At 50.8% G+C, this 13,850-nt stretch overlaps 1 protein-coding gene across 2 annotated transcripts; it reads right to left on the reverse strand.

The window, feature by feature from the left end:
• Nucleotides 1–208: 208 nt before the first annotated feature.
• Nucleotides 209–9,837, reverse strand: Apln (apelin). 2 transcript variants are annotated; one of them, XM_047536085.1, is made up of 3 exons: nucleotides 9,461–9,837; nucleotides 3,448–3,613; nucleotides 209–2,839 (listed from the first exon to the last, which is right to left on the reverse strand). In XM_047536085.1, the coding sequence occupies exons 1-2, from the start codon at nucleotides 9,528–9,530 to the stop codon at nucleotides 3,453–3,455; spliced, it is 231 nt and encodes a 76-aa protein (XP_047392041.1). In that variant the 5' UTR covers nucleotides 9,531–9,837; the 3' UTR covers nucleotides 209–2,839; nucleotides 3,448–3,452. The 2 variants fall into 2 exon arrangements, with proteins under 2 accessions (XP_047392041.1, XP_047392040.1); XM_047536084.1 differs by lacking the exon at nucleotides 209–2,839 and adding an exon at nucleotides 3,223–3,320 and having other exon boundaries at nucleotides 9,461–9,663.
• Between the last annotated feature and the right edge of the window lie 4,013 nt (nucleotides 9,838–13,850).

A 13,850-nucleotide genomic window follows, 5' to 3' on the forward strand; every position in this document is an offset into this window, starting at 1 on the left:
CATTTTGATCACTCCTGTCTCCTTCTCATTGGGTTTTACTCTGTATAGTGTATGCCTGTGTGCACCTAATGTGTTTATTAACCAAATTAGCATGTACCCAATGTTCCTTTCTGTTCTGCAAGATATTGACATTTTGACAACAAGCATGAAAAAGTGAGACAGATGGGGTGGAACTGTATTGAACTCCTTGCATTTTATTTTTCGGTCTATCTCATTCATCTTACAACTCCACTTTGTGAAACATAAAATTGATACATACAAAGTCTTACCAAATGTATTTTTTGCTGAAAACATACCATTTTTTGAGAAAGGCAAACTGGCTAAAAAGTCCCGAAAGTGTTCAAGAGTAGATAAAGTAGAAGACACCCACCAATACAACTTTTAGTAGAAATCCCACTTTCAATCAGCATGTTAAGTAAATTGCTGTTAAAAAAAATCCTTTAAATGTCACTGCCAGAAAAAATTAGGACATTCAAACAGATGCCAAAGACTAAAGAGTGGGCTGAATTTTGTGTGAGCTGGTCATTATGCATAGATTCCTTTTGTGAGCTTGTGGCAAGTTGGTTTCAGGCCACTTGACCTAGAACCGATTTGGGATGCAAGCACTTACCTCCCTGCATGCGCAATCTGTGGGCACAGGGACAACCATGGCCCTGCACAGGGGAAATGCCCCTTCTGAACATGACCTCCAAGAGTAAGGGCAAACTGTCAGCTTTTAACTCTTTATTATAAAGACATATTTACACAGAACAATCTTTACAAACACAGCAAACACAATTACAGGAAGGGGACAATTTCTTAATGAAAAGTCTTAATATCTTTGTATAAATTAGTATAAGAATCATACACAACCACTTTAAATAAGACAGCCCCCTTAGCCCACCCACTACCCTCCTCTGCCCTGTATCTCCTATCTGTCTCAGCCACCATCCCTCTCCTCTTCCCTTCCCCATGGGGCTGGGTTGGCTGTAGGTTATGACAGGCTGATGAGGCAGGAGATGCAGAAAGGAGGAATAAAAAGGCAAGGTCCCTACTAGGGGGACGAGTAGCAGAAGAGACTTTCTGGACACTGGTCAGCCCCAACTCCAAGTCTGGTGGGGTGGGGAGACAGTGTCCAGCTTGGCTCCCCAGGGTGGGCTTTGAGGCTATGGCAGCAGCAGCAGCAGCAGCAGCATTAGCAGCAGCAGAGGGAAAGACTTGAGGGGGGGTGGACAGGCAGGCATTGGCGTTATTGTGGGACCTGGGGGGCCCTGACTCCCCCTACCCTATGTATATGTAGGTGGGCATCAAGCTTCTGTCTTCCCTTTTCTCCCTCCTTAGAGGCTTCTGGGAAGGAAATCTGCACAGGCAAAAAAGCAAGAGGGTCCCCAAGAGGGAAGGGCTGAGAAGGCCCCTCATGGAAGACAGGCCCTGGCGAAAGAGGTGCAACCCTATCTGTACATCTTCCCATCTCTCCTTCTTCTCCTTCCCTTTCTTTGCCATTCTTTGCCCTCTGCTCCCCAAGGAAGTCCACTAGGAAAGAGGGTCCAGTCAACACGAAGGGGAGGCCAATGGGTTCAATGATTTAAGACTACTTCTGGCAATGGACAGTGTGGGGTCTGAACAGTAATCCCAGTGCCTGAGCTCCCCTGTTAAAGTTCCTGAGGCATGGGAGTACTGCCAGAAGAGGGGCAGCTGGCCAGTTCTGGAACCTTCCAGGTTGGGAATGGAGCAGCAGGGGAAGGCAAGGGAGGTAGGAGCAGCTCCGTCCCCACAACAGGGCAGTTCACAGCCAGCTTACCTCTCCCTTCCCTTCCCAGACACTCCCAGCCCTAACCCCAGCAAAAGGCACTTCATTTGTTAGGCATCATCAAGAGGGAAGAGGATATCATAAAGTGGGAATCTGGAGACCTGGTCCCCATTCTGACTCAGCAGTAACCCTGAGCAGATCACTCCCCTCTCCAGGACTCTGTTTTCACAGGCTTTGGCATAAAGCGGCTGAGCTAAGTGATCTCCAAGGGTCCTTTCAGTTCTGATATTCTGGGATTCTTGGCAAAAACAACCCTCCTACTTGGCATTTACCCTTGGGAGGGTATAGGGCCACATCAGGCCCAGCACCCTCCTCTTGTGACCCAGAATTTGAACTAGTTGTGGGGGATAGAGAGAAAGAATGTTTTAGGAGACAGAATAAGGTGAGAGAAGTAACAAAGTACTTCAGGGGCCCCTCTTCTTCTTTTCTTCTTGAACGAAGCCCAACACAGGGATGAGGAACAGGTCACAGAGGCTATTGGTCTTCTTCTCCAGTGCCTCACCCCACTTCACCAGAAGACCATTCCTCCCCATTTTGGTGCCCCCAATGTACCCTCTCTGGATCCCAACACCCAGCCCCTCTAACTATCTCATTGTACATCTTTGTATTCCTCTCTGGTGGCAGAGAGAAGGGTCCAACTGACAAGAAAATATGGATCTGAAAGGAGCCCACTGAAGAAGAGAGTGTTTCCATCCAGATTCCAGGGCAGGATTGAGGAGGGAAAGGCTAACTGAATGGTGGGGACCATAGATGGGTAAAATAGGGACTAGGGTATGCAGCAGGCCAGGTAGAAGCTGGGTATCCAGAGTCAGTCCAGGGAGGGGCCAGAAAGTTGGGTTAAATGGATCCTTATGAGAGAAATGGAATCATCTGAATGAGGGGCAGGACCACGCCATTAGAGGAAGCTGGTGGGTGAGAAGAGCCGGGACCATCAGCAGCTAGAACAGGTGCAAGACGGCAGCTGAATGGATGTGAGGGCTCCAGGGAAGTAGACCAAACTGTGGAGTAGAGAGAACCGCAGGGGATGGGCACCTAGGGGCCCCTTCAGTCCTGAAGAAACAAAAAATAACAAGAGAAGTCATGGACATGTCCCAGGTCAAAGGACTCCCCTGCCCCAGGAAAGGAGAGAACAGCCTTCAACCCCCTATATCCCTACCCCTGAACCTAAAGCCCAAGACTCTGAGTTGGTGTTCCTCTGTCCCAGCTACAAGGGATGGTAATAGCCCAGGCCTCAGAGGCAGCCTTAGGCCCTGCTCTCTGCAGCCACCTTTGATACCTGAAGCTCTGGACCACCACAACCAGCTCTCTTCCTGCTCTTGCCTCCTTCCTTCTCAGTCCTAGACCTGGACACCCATAGGCACATCCTGTGCACCTCTCCCCAGTTAAGGGCTGCTAGGACTTCCAGAACTCTCCAACGGTCAGCCTGCCCAACCCCAGGCAATAGGGTAGAAGGGAGGTAACACTCAGCTCTTGGGAAGTCCAGATATCAGTCCCAACTGTCAAGTCCTTCTCTGGGCCTCAGTCTTCCCCTCTGTAAAGTGAAGGAGCTAGATGATGTGTCTGGCCAGTGGTAAGCAGTGGGCTTATTAGCTTCTAGGTTCTCCCTTCCCTTCCCATTTAGCACTGCCCACTGACTGACCAGGGGCTCCAGTGAGTACCTGCTTCAGAAAGGCATGGGGCCCTTGTGGGAGAGGCGGGGCCTCTGGCGGCGAAATTTCCTCCGGCCTCCCTGCCAGGGTCCATTCCTTGAAGCCCTGGGCTGCACCAGGTAGCGAACATTGCCTTCCTCCAGCCCCTTCTCATCAGGAGACTGCATCACAGGCACTGCAGAAAGGAAAAGGTTTGTTAATTGGAAAGCTAATGAAAATGGCAGATGGCCAGGAAAGGGGACCACAGACCATAGGCCCACAGGAGAGAACAATTTCTCCATGAGGTGGCACTCCTCATAGCTTTCTCTTTTCGTTCTTCACTATCCTGATGAAAAATTTGCCATTTGCACACTGTCCTAGGGCAAACAGAACCCACAACTCACATCTTGCCACTGAGGTAGATGGTTTTGATGGTTGAATCATGTTTCTGACAGGCACAAACAGGTTCTTTTCTTTGGAAGGTCATTGAGAGGTGCACTCTGGGGCATCAGGCCTATACTTGGTTGGGGTGCAGGAGGCAGTAACCATGGTGCCCCAGTGACTGGTATACTTTAGACATTTCAGACACACACCATTACTATGACTCCCCTTCCATGGATCCATCACCCAGATTCAATAGCAATCCAGATGGAGTCACATATGCTCCAGTTGTCCCTTTTCTTTTTTCTTGGCTATGGTATTTTAAAGCAAATCCTGAACATCACGTCATTGTTCTCCTACATACTTTGATGGGCAGGGTGACCCACTTTTGAGTACTAGATATCTCATGCCTCGCCCATGGGCATCTCATCAGTGGTTAGGCATCTCACTTGTCCTGAGGCTGCCCTGTGGGTGTAGCTTGGGCATCTGTGACTCAGCCTGTGACCATATTTAGAGGCTAATAAACATTGCATGCACGATGCATGGATGGATGGATGAGTGAATGGTCACCTTAACAGCATGTATATGCACCAGATCATACCTCCCATCCTGTGTTTGATGTAAATTCCTTCTATTCTAACCCTAGCTGGTTTCTGTTCTGCTCCCCCAGGTTCCTCTTGACATCTGCCCATATGGGGCTTAGAGTAGAAGTCTCCTGATGCCAGCCCGAGCCCTGACAGTGGAATCCAAGTGGTGCTGGGTATACTTGGGCATGATTAGGGAGAAGGCACACTTGCCAGTTCTCTTGAAGCCTAAAGTCCAGCTAGGGAAGCCAAGCTGGCACCCAGAGACAAGTGTGGCCAACAGACTCAGGCAGTGTGTTGAGATGAGACGGTGTTGGGAAGAGGCAGAGGGGCAGGGTGCTTGTGCAGTGCCCAATATGGGGCCAGTCTTCAGGCCACTGATAATGAGTACCAGTCTCTCTGCCTCTCACACCATCAGATTTGCCTTCGGCTATATCCTGTCTCTTGAACCTCATTGCCATCCATTCAGGAATCCCTAATAGCTCACAGTTTCCATATAACCTCTCATTGGCTGCTTCTCATCCCCCAACCCCGCCTCCAATGCCCCCATGCTCTGGTTTCTTCCTTGGCTCCTATGAGTCCTCCTCTGTTTGCACACAATTTCCAGGCATTTAGTCTCCTCTTAGGCCAAAAGTGGGTGAGATCTGTCCTTTAGGCCCTCTTTGCTCAGCCTCTGGGGCCTGTTGTTCTTTCTCCCCACTCACATTCAGACACACATACCCACCCCACACATGAACATCTCTAACCCTGCACCCTCCTTTCCTTCTCCAAGAAAAAACATCAGGCCCACTGTCAACTAGGGTTACTTGGTTAACGAGCCATACTTCCGTGCTAATGGTCAAGGTGGGTTAATGTGTCAACTGAGCCCCTAAACTCATAACCTATAAGAATTAAAACAAAAATAGCTGGGCACAGTGGCATATGCCTGTAATCCCAGCAGCTAGGGAGGCTGAAGCAGGAGGATCGCAAGTTCAAAGCCAGCCTCAGCAACTTAGTTAGGTACTGAGCAACTTAGCAAGACCGTGTCTCAAAATAAAAACAAATAAAAAGGTCTGGAGATGTGACTCGGTGGTAAAGTGACCCTGGGTTCAATCCCCGGTACCAAAAAAAAAAATTATATTTGCATTTTGGAATAGGAGGGATAGCTGGAGCAAGGGGGTGGCTTCTGTCTGATCTGATCCAGAGGTCCCCTCTTGCTGCCATTTGCTAAGAGGCTGGCACTTGAGAGGGAGGGAAAAGAGGGAAGGAAAGACCTTCATTAAGTTCCCATCCTAGCAGTTCCAATGTATGCCCTTGGGGGAACCCCAAAACTCACTCTGCACACTTAGGATGGATCTGAATGATGCTGATCAGGAGTTAGTATCAGATACACACTCGGGGTTCAGGGCAATAGGAACTATGCTGAGCATGTGGCCAGGAATAAGGGAAGGACATAAGGGTCTTAAAATGTAAGTGAAGCCTTTGTTCTAATGTCCATGACTTCAACTACTGTGAGGGCAGGGGCAAGAGCACAGGCCATTGTACCCCAGGGGTAAGCAGGCATGGGAAGAGAGGCACAGAGCCAGAAGGAGAAGAGTATCATCCCCACATGTTAAGCATACCAGACTGTGCCTGTGATATTCAGGAAGGGAGGGCTGGGCGAGGGTCCTATGGGAAGGGAGGTCACAAGCCAGGATGAAGAGCAGGGATGGTGGCTGAGACAGTGGCCAGGAAGATGTCTAGACTGTAAGCATACAGAGAAGAGTCACCCTGAGCTCACTGAGTATCAGCCAGGCCCTGGAGGGCAGCCACCTAGAAGCCCCTGGCCCCTTGTATCCCATTGGATGGGGGCTCATTGTCCTCCTTGTCACCAGAAGTCTGTAGGTTCCTCCCTAACCCTGAGCCCATCACCCACCTGTTTCCTACTTTTGATGCTGAGTCTGGCTCACTGTCAGATAAGCTGACACTTGAAACTCTACCTTTGTGCTGTCCAAAAGGGCAAATTAGAGACTTGTTTCTCAACACTGCAGAGATTCTGCCTGTACAAAAGAACTCGCCTTTAGAAATAGGGGCCATCCCCAGTGCACTTCAATATTTCCTTCCAACTCATGTGCTGCTTAAGATGGGCGATCCCTCAAAGAATCACAGAGCTCGAGGGATTAGAGCTGTTGCTCTCTGAAGTGCCCTGAGTCATGAAGCTACAGCATCTCCACACTGAGAACCACAGTCAGGGGAGAATGGGATGTGACCTACATGCAATCTGAACTCCAACCCTGCCAATGTACAAAGAGGTACATGCAACTTTTCAAGAACTTGCCGGCCTCACCAGGAATGATGCACCTGTTTTCCTTCTTGTGGTCTGGCTTGTCTTGTGATTGCTTTAAAAGCTCACAGTCATGCTCTGCTGGGGACCCTGCTGGCAATGCACCCCCTGCCTCTGCTGCTCTGTGGCACTGCATGTGTCTCTGAGGTGAGGCAATTTTCCTTTGTCTGCCCAGCCTCCCACCCCAGTCCCCTTCTCCAGGACCCTGTGCTATCTCTTCGTGCCAGCTCTTCAGCCTGGTCACTTCAGGTTCTGGCAGCCTGTCCCTCCACTTGACCTGCATTAGTCCTCTGCTTCTGAGAGGCCGGGCTCAGGTTCCATGGGTACTTAGTGCTTGGGACTGGGAATGGAGAGAAGATGCTCCCCCAGTGGGGGGAATACAGTAGGCTGTCCTCACACTGCCACTGTGACTGCATACTTTGAGCAGGGACTGGAAAGGGGGAGCAGGAGGGGAGAAAGGGAGGTGCTCAAAGACCTAGGGACACTGGCCTGGGTCCAGCAGCATTCAGACGCAGAAGAGCAAAGTGTATCCCAGGTCAGGAGGCAGTGAAGGAGGGAGGGAAGGAATTGAGGAGTGGAGGTGAGGGAGGGAAGGAATTGAGGAGTGGAGGTGAACATCCCATGTCAGGACAGAATGTGGGGCAAGAGGAGGAAGCATGGTTTTCAGGCCTGGAAGTTTGGGGACTCTGGCTGAAGAGAGTGCATGTAAGTCTGGGCCAAGGATAAGATAGTTCTGGGGTGCCTGTTTCTAGGCCAGGACAGAAAGCAGGAAGAGGGGGCATGTGTACCTAGACCCCTGGCTAGTGACCACCTGCAGGGAGGTGCTCTCCTTGGCTCCAGGATAAGTCAAAAGGTGGAAAAGAAGTGGGGGCTTTGAAAGTTTCCAATGCTAGGCTTAGGTAAAATATGAGGGCAAGAATGTCCCCAAATCAGGGGACAGATGACATGAAAAAGGGAGAAATAAAGCAAGAAGCGGCAGAGTCTGGGCCAGAAGCACACAGTGTTCTGGCAGCATGGCCAACTTCTCTTCCTTTGAAACGAGCTCTTCCCTTTACCAGTACTGCCACAAAGGCTCAAGTGGTATCTGTTGGCCAAGGGTCTCCCTGTTACCTCAAGGGAGCCTTGAGTGTGCGATCCCAAAACCTCAGCTTCCTCTCAGATACCCTTTCTGCACCTATTCTTTTTCTCCCCTGAAGGCAACACCATGGACCATTTGCCTGTGGTTTCTTGTCTTGCCAACTCTACTGGATGGTAGCTCCTGGGAGGTGGGCCCCGGTGATGTGTCTTTATTTGTTCCCTTCCAACCACTGCCTGCCTGACAGGAGTTTCTGAGGAGAAAGGTTGCTCCCTTCTTCCCAAGGAGGTAACCGGCTCAGTGCTGGAGTCTCAAAGAGGGAGATCACTGGACATCCAGCTGGAGGCAGGAGGTGCCAGACCCAACCAATGCACCTTCCTAAGAAGCTCAGCAGTGCTCCTGGGATCAGGCCAGTGCCAAAGAGCAAGAGTAGAGAAAGGAGGTGGCCTATATAAAGAGGCAGGCAGAGTTGGCTGAACCCCCAGAGGTTCCTGGGCTGTAAGCCATCATTCTTGTTCTGGAGGGTTTGGAATCAAGTCCGGCCTTGTGTCCTTCCTCTAGGAAACTTGCTGCTCTGCTCTCTGCTTTCCTCCAACCTCACTTCCCTGTGACTCCAGCCCTGGTACTGGCATTAATCCACCTAGTCTTGGCCTTCTCCATCTGGTGCCAGGCAGGCAGCAGTGACAGCCAGATCACAGGACTGTGGCAGCTGGAGGTGGGAGCTGGCAGCCTGGAGAGACACTGACCCACGAAGGACAGGCAACCTGGGCAGGGGCTGCAGGGGCATGGATGGGAACCAGGCTTGGGACAGGCAAGGGAGCCCAGTGCCAAGTATTACCAGGTGAGGGTGTGGTACAGGTAAGGGCAAAAGGGCCCCCCTGACCTGCATAGAGGTGCCAAGTCAGTGCCTGTTTCCTGGTTTGGGGCTGGGAGACAGAGGGATGAAGGTGAAGCATGCATATGCCTGGGACAAAGTGGAGGTTGGAGCCAGGATATGGAAGTAGCACGGAGGCTGTGGGGAAGGCGTCCTGTGCAGGAGTCGGGGAGGAGACAGAGAGGACCTTGGAGTAATGAAGAAGACCGGCAGGGCAGCCTGGGGGAGGCTGCCTCTGCTCACTTGCAGGCTGAAAGTAGCAACAGCTGGGATCCACGCCGCCGCCGCCCCCGCCCCCGCCGCACACTCCTGCCTATGCAACAAGTGTCACGTCGGCATGTTGGCACATCATCCCCAGTGGCCTGCGGCCCCTAACCTCCAGGAGCCAGAAGACCTTCGACGCGGGAACCCAGCCCACCCACCTCAGGTCCGATCTCTCCTCTGACCCACGCGGGGAGCTGGGCAGGCCCTCATGCCCCCGCCACGTGGGGTGCAGGGTGCGGGACATGAGGCGCTCGCCTGGGGCCCTGAGCTCCTCGGGACCTAGAGGAGCGGTCAGAAGGGGCCAGGCGCAGACCGGTGATGCTCCAGGCCATTCTGAACCCCCACCCCGCCAGGAACCGGTCCCCGCCGCGGGCCGCCCCTGGCTCCGGACGCCCTGTCAATCTGCCGCCCGGCGCGGCCAGCGCGTGGCTGCTGCTGCATGGCTCGCGCCGGGCTCCCTGGGAGGCCGGGAGAGCGCGAGTGGGGCGGAGGGAGGGGAGCGCGCCGGCTGCCGCCGGGGAAAGCCAAAGCAAGAGCGGGCGCGCAGGAGGGCGCGCACTCACCTCCACACACCGCGAGCAAGGAGAGCCAGAGCAGCAGCAGCAGCGCCTGCACGCAGAGCCGCAGATTCATACTGCTCCTCGGGCCGCCGCGGCCCTGACGAGCCGGCGGGAAGCGGGAGAGGCTGGGAGCCCTGAGGCACCGAAAAGGCGCAAGCCGCGGCTGGCGCGTGCGGGCGTGGGACTCGCGTGGCTCCCGGGCCGCGTGAGTGTGAGCGCCGCAGTCTGCCGCCTCCGCGCGGGCTCTCCTGCAGCCTCCCTCCGCCGCCGCGGAGCAGCGCCGCGAAGCAGAGCTCTGCAGCGATCTCTTTCCAAGTGGCTGACTTTGCTCGGCCGCGTCTGCAACTGCTTGTGGCCCAGGCTGCCAGCGAGAATGCTCCCCGCTCACTCCAGGGGCTGCATTTTGTAGCTTGTGGCTTGGCCGCGAGCCCACTTGGTCATGTGGTCATCGGGAGGGCTGGAGGGGGGGCCAGGAAGAGGGAGAGGGAGCGAGCCTCCCGCACCGCCCCCCTCCAGGCACGCACTCTGCAACCCCAGGCAGGGCGCGAGAGGGAACCCCGAGGTGGCCCCACAACAAAGACTGAGCGACTGACCGCTCGGGCAACCCACAACCGCTCCCCGGACAATGCCCGCCTGGCCAGGGGCCAGAGAGTTTGCGGAGACCTAAAGGATTTCAAACACAGGAAGCATTTGGGGCGGTGGAGGGCACACTTAACCCTTTCTCACCTCGCTTCCTCAACAGCTGTCAGGAAACTTGGGCACTCAGGGAAGGACCCCATCCGGACTGCCCCCACTCAGCCCCTGCACCTCTGACCCTGACGGTGGTCCTTTCTCTTGCCACTATGCATCTCCAAGGGTTTGGTCAAGACCCCACCCCTACCCTGGAGCGCTGGTCCTTTCTCTTCTGCACCTTCAATCAGATTTGAATTGGGGTGATTGCCAAGGCTTATGCCCAGCACTCCTACCATCTCCCAGGAGGTATCCTCTACCTGGAATACCTGCCTCCCATCCTGCCCATGAGCTCTTCATTCTTGCCACCAGTCCCTCAAATCCCATCTCATCCAGAGTCTCAGTAATGTAACAATAATCCGGTAGGGGCTGTCCTTCCTTTCCTCCTCACTGTTGGGACATGGGACAGCTCCTACGGTGTCCCTTTTCTTGTTCCCTGAAGCTGTCCTCTATCTAGTTCCATGATCATAAGAGGGGTTAGTTTACCCAAGTCCACACAGTCTAGGCTGAGCTGGTTGTGCATGTACATGGGATTCCCCTTTTTGAGTGGGTTCTGAAGTTTGCCTTTCCAGACTACACTGTTTGCTCCTTCTGTAGCCTGGGAGCTCCCAAGGAAAGGAGCTGCCTCTTGCATCAGACTGGGAATCCCCTAAGGTAGGACCCAGTCCTATCAGTCATTTGCATCTCTCCAAAGTCCCCAATATCACACTCTGCACATAGGTGGCACTCAACACTTGTTAAAAGACTAACTCAAAAGGTGTTTCCACCTTTCAGCAAGCCAGGCAGTTTGCTTGAAGTGCAAGTCCAGATTTACAAAAAGGTACATTGGACAGTGTTTTATGTGTGACATAAAAGACATGAGAAACCATGGTATATTATTATGAAATATTACAAAAATACAGAATGTACATTATTTATTATTAGTCTTCCTCTACCAGAATTGTCAGCACCACAAAAGAGAGATCTTACTTTAGTTCATGGCTGTGTCCCAGAACAGTGTCTGGGACATGACAGATGCTCAATATGTAATTTTGAATATATGAGTGAATTTTTCAAATGCATCCCTAAATGCCTAAATCAAGGGAGAGGGAAGGGAATATGATAGGGTTCTTGGTAATGGTTTATGATCCACAATCAGGTAGAAAAAGGAATATGAAGCAGAGAATCTCTCTTATTCTGAGAGGCCCAGACTGAGCAGCAGCCATGAGTAACATGAGATCATTGTTCCTTCACTGTTCCCTGGAAAGTGTTCCAACCAGGAAGAGAAACACTTAGCTCCTAGGTGCCAATATCTGCTGTAGGGCCTTGCTATCATCCCTCAATTTAGTGGGTTTTATGGGGATGATAATCTGTTCCCTGCCTGTTTCAGGGTTGTTATGGGATTGAATGAGGTACTATGCCTGAAAGTACTGTGCAAATCAGGAATAAGCCCTTACTCCTTTGGCCCTTCTGTCCCTCATTTTTAGGAAACTTGGTGTTCCAACCCTTGATTGAACAAGCACATGCACACCCAAATAAGTATCCCCCATAACTAGATTAATAGAAGACTTCACACCTTCACTAGGGTCCATATGGGCTACAACTGAGTGGTGACAGTGGCACTTTCCTATAGAGCAGCTACTAACCACGTTTTAAAGAAGTTAAAATTTCAGTTCCTCGGTCGCACTGGCCATACTTCTGTTGCAGAGGAGTCATATATTGCTAGTAGCAACTGTATTGATCATAACAGAGTAGAGCTTTCAATCATTGCAGAGAGTTCTATTGCATGACTCTGGGTTAAAGCACTCATTGATTCTACTTTGTCCTATTACTCCTTCCCCACCTTACCTAGTTTTCAAAACATGCATCTAAAGGGTGGGGTGTGCCTCAGTGGTAGAGCACTTCCTAACATGCACAAAGCCCTGGTTTTGATCCCCAAACACTGAAAAACACATACATGTATGTGCATTTACATACAAGTAAATGATACAAATTAAAGCAAAGCAGCAATAATATGAAGGTGTTCATTTAAGGCAAGATGTAAAGAGTTGAAAACTTGAGAGAAACATTTTTAAACCTAATCTTTCTCTCCACTTAACTAAATTATATCCATTTTCTTAGTCCCAGAGCTAAGATCTCATCTCTCTTCTTAGGCCACTTTTGCCCACAGTGAGCTTGCCCTCTTCATGCCAGCTATGGGCTGGACCTTTCATGGGCAGTTACTCTTGAGGATGCTTGAGAGCACTTTTGTATTGGCATGCCATGCTCTAGACCTGCTGTTCTGAAGAGAAGGCTGACTGTATCCATTCTGAAATCAAGCCCCATGAGGCAAGGAGAGCAACTGTGATTTCTCACTTTGAACCCCTTGTAGAATCCCCTATTATCTCAATATCATGTTGAAATGACCAGTTTTCCTGTTTCCATGTACCCAACTTTAAGATCACTGGAATGATGGCACCTAGCACAGTGCCTGGCATACAGGTGGCACCCTATAACTGTTTGTCAAATAAATAAATAACTGCCAGCAGAACTCTGTACTGCCTTTTGTTCAGGAAGATGATACTGTGTCTCTGAAGGTTCAGGAAATCAGTCCTACCCTCCTGCTGTAAGGCAGCAGGGTGAGGTGTATTGTTGCACTTGGGGTTTGGGACCATGGTCAGGGGCAAGACTCAATCTTTCACTTTCTGGGATGGTGAGGGACAATCCTGAGAGCAGGGGTAGGATTCAGAGTATTTGGGGGACAGAGGTGAGATAGATGACTTACCTGAAACTAATGTGTGGACTTGTCCCCCTCATTGGCATTATCACAAGCTATGTCATCACCACTAGCTACAACTCCTCAGTTTATTTGTCTGCCTCTCTGTACTGTGGGTTTATATGAGCAGTGTGGTATATTAAAAATAACTCAGATTTTTATAACGGATTTCTGCCCCTTAATCGCATTCATTAGCTATGTGACCTTGGGCAAGTTACTTAGCCTCTCCAAGGCTGTTTCTTCATCTATAAAATGAGCATAATAATGGTACCTACCTTATTATGTGCTATGGTTTAAATGTATATGTCCCTCCAAAATTCATATGTTGAAACTAAACCCCAAGGTAATGATATTAAGAGGACAGGCCTTTTGGAAGATGATTAAGTCTTGAGAGCTCCATCCACACAAATAGATTAGTGTCCTTATAAGAGAGGTTTAAGGGAGCAACTCAGTGTCCTTTTCACCCTCCTGTCCCTCCCGCCTTGTGAGGACATAGCATTCATGACCTCCAGAGGAAGCAACATCCAAGGTGCCATCTTAGAGGCAGAAAAGAGGGCTTGGAATCTCTCATCAGACAACAAACATGCTGGTGCCTTAATCTTGGATTTTCCAGCCTTCAGAATTGTAAGCAATAAATTGCTGTTATTTGTAAATTACCCAGCCTTGGATATTTTGTTATAGCACCAGGAATAAACTAGGACATTATGGTTGGGTGACTAAATGAGATAATATATGTCAAAATACTTAGTACAGTTTGCATCCATGGTAGTTGCTCATTCAATGTTTTCTCCTTTGCTTGACTTCCCCTTCCTCCTACCTTTGGGTCTGTCCTCTGGCCTCCTGGAACTGACTTATCAGGAAGGAAGGACTCTGAAGTTGCCCGCCTCAATTCATATCTGTGTTCTTAGGAGCCATCAAAACTGCTTACTA

This window comes from Sciurus carolinensis, chromosome X, assembly GCF_902686445.1.
Source record: "Sciurus carolinensis chromosome X, mSciCar1.2, whole genome shotgun sequence".
In the NCBI taxonomy this organism is placed as follows: Eukaryota; Metazoa; Chordata; class Mammalia; order Rodentia; family Sciuridae; genus Sciurus; species Sciurus carolinensis.

Bases quoted from the DNA above. Each gene is read 5' to 3' on its own strand.
- Apln (XM_047536085.1), bottom strand. From the start codon at position 9,530: ATGAATCTGCGGCTCTGCGTGCAGGCGCTGCTGCTGCTGCTCTGGCTC. The intron at 3,614-9,460 runs GTGAGTGCGCGC...TCCTTTCTGCAG, and splicing joins CTTGCTCGCGGTGTGTGGAG to TGCCTGTGATGCAGTCTCCT.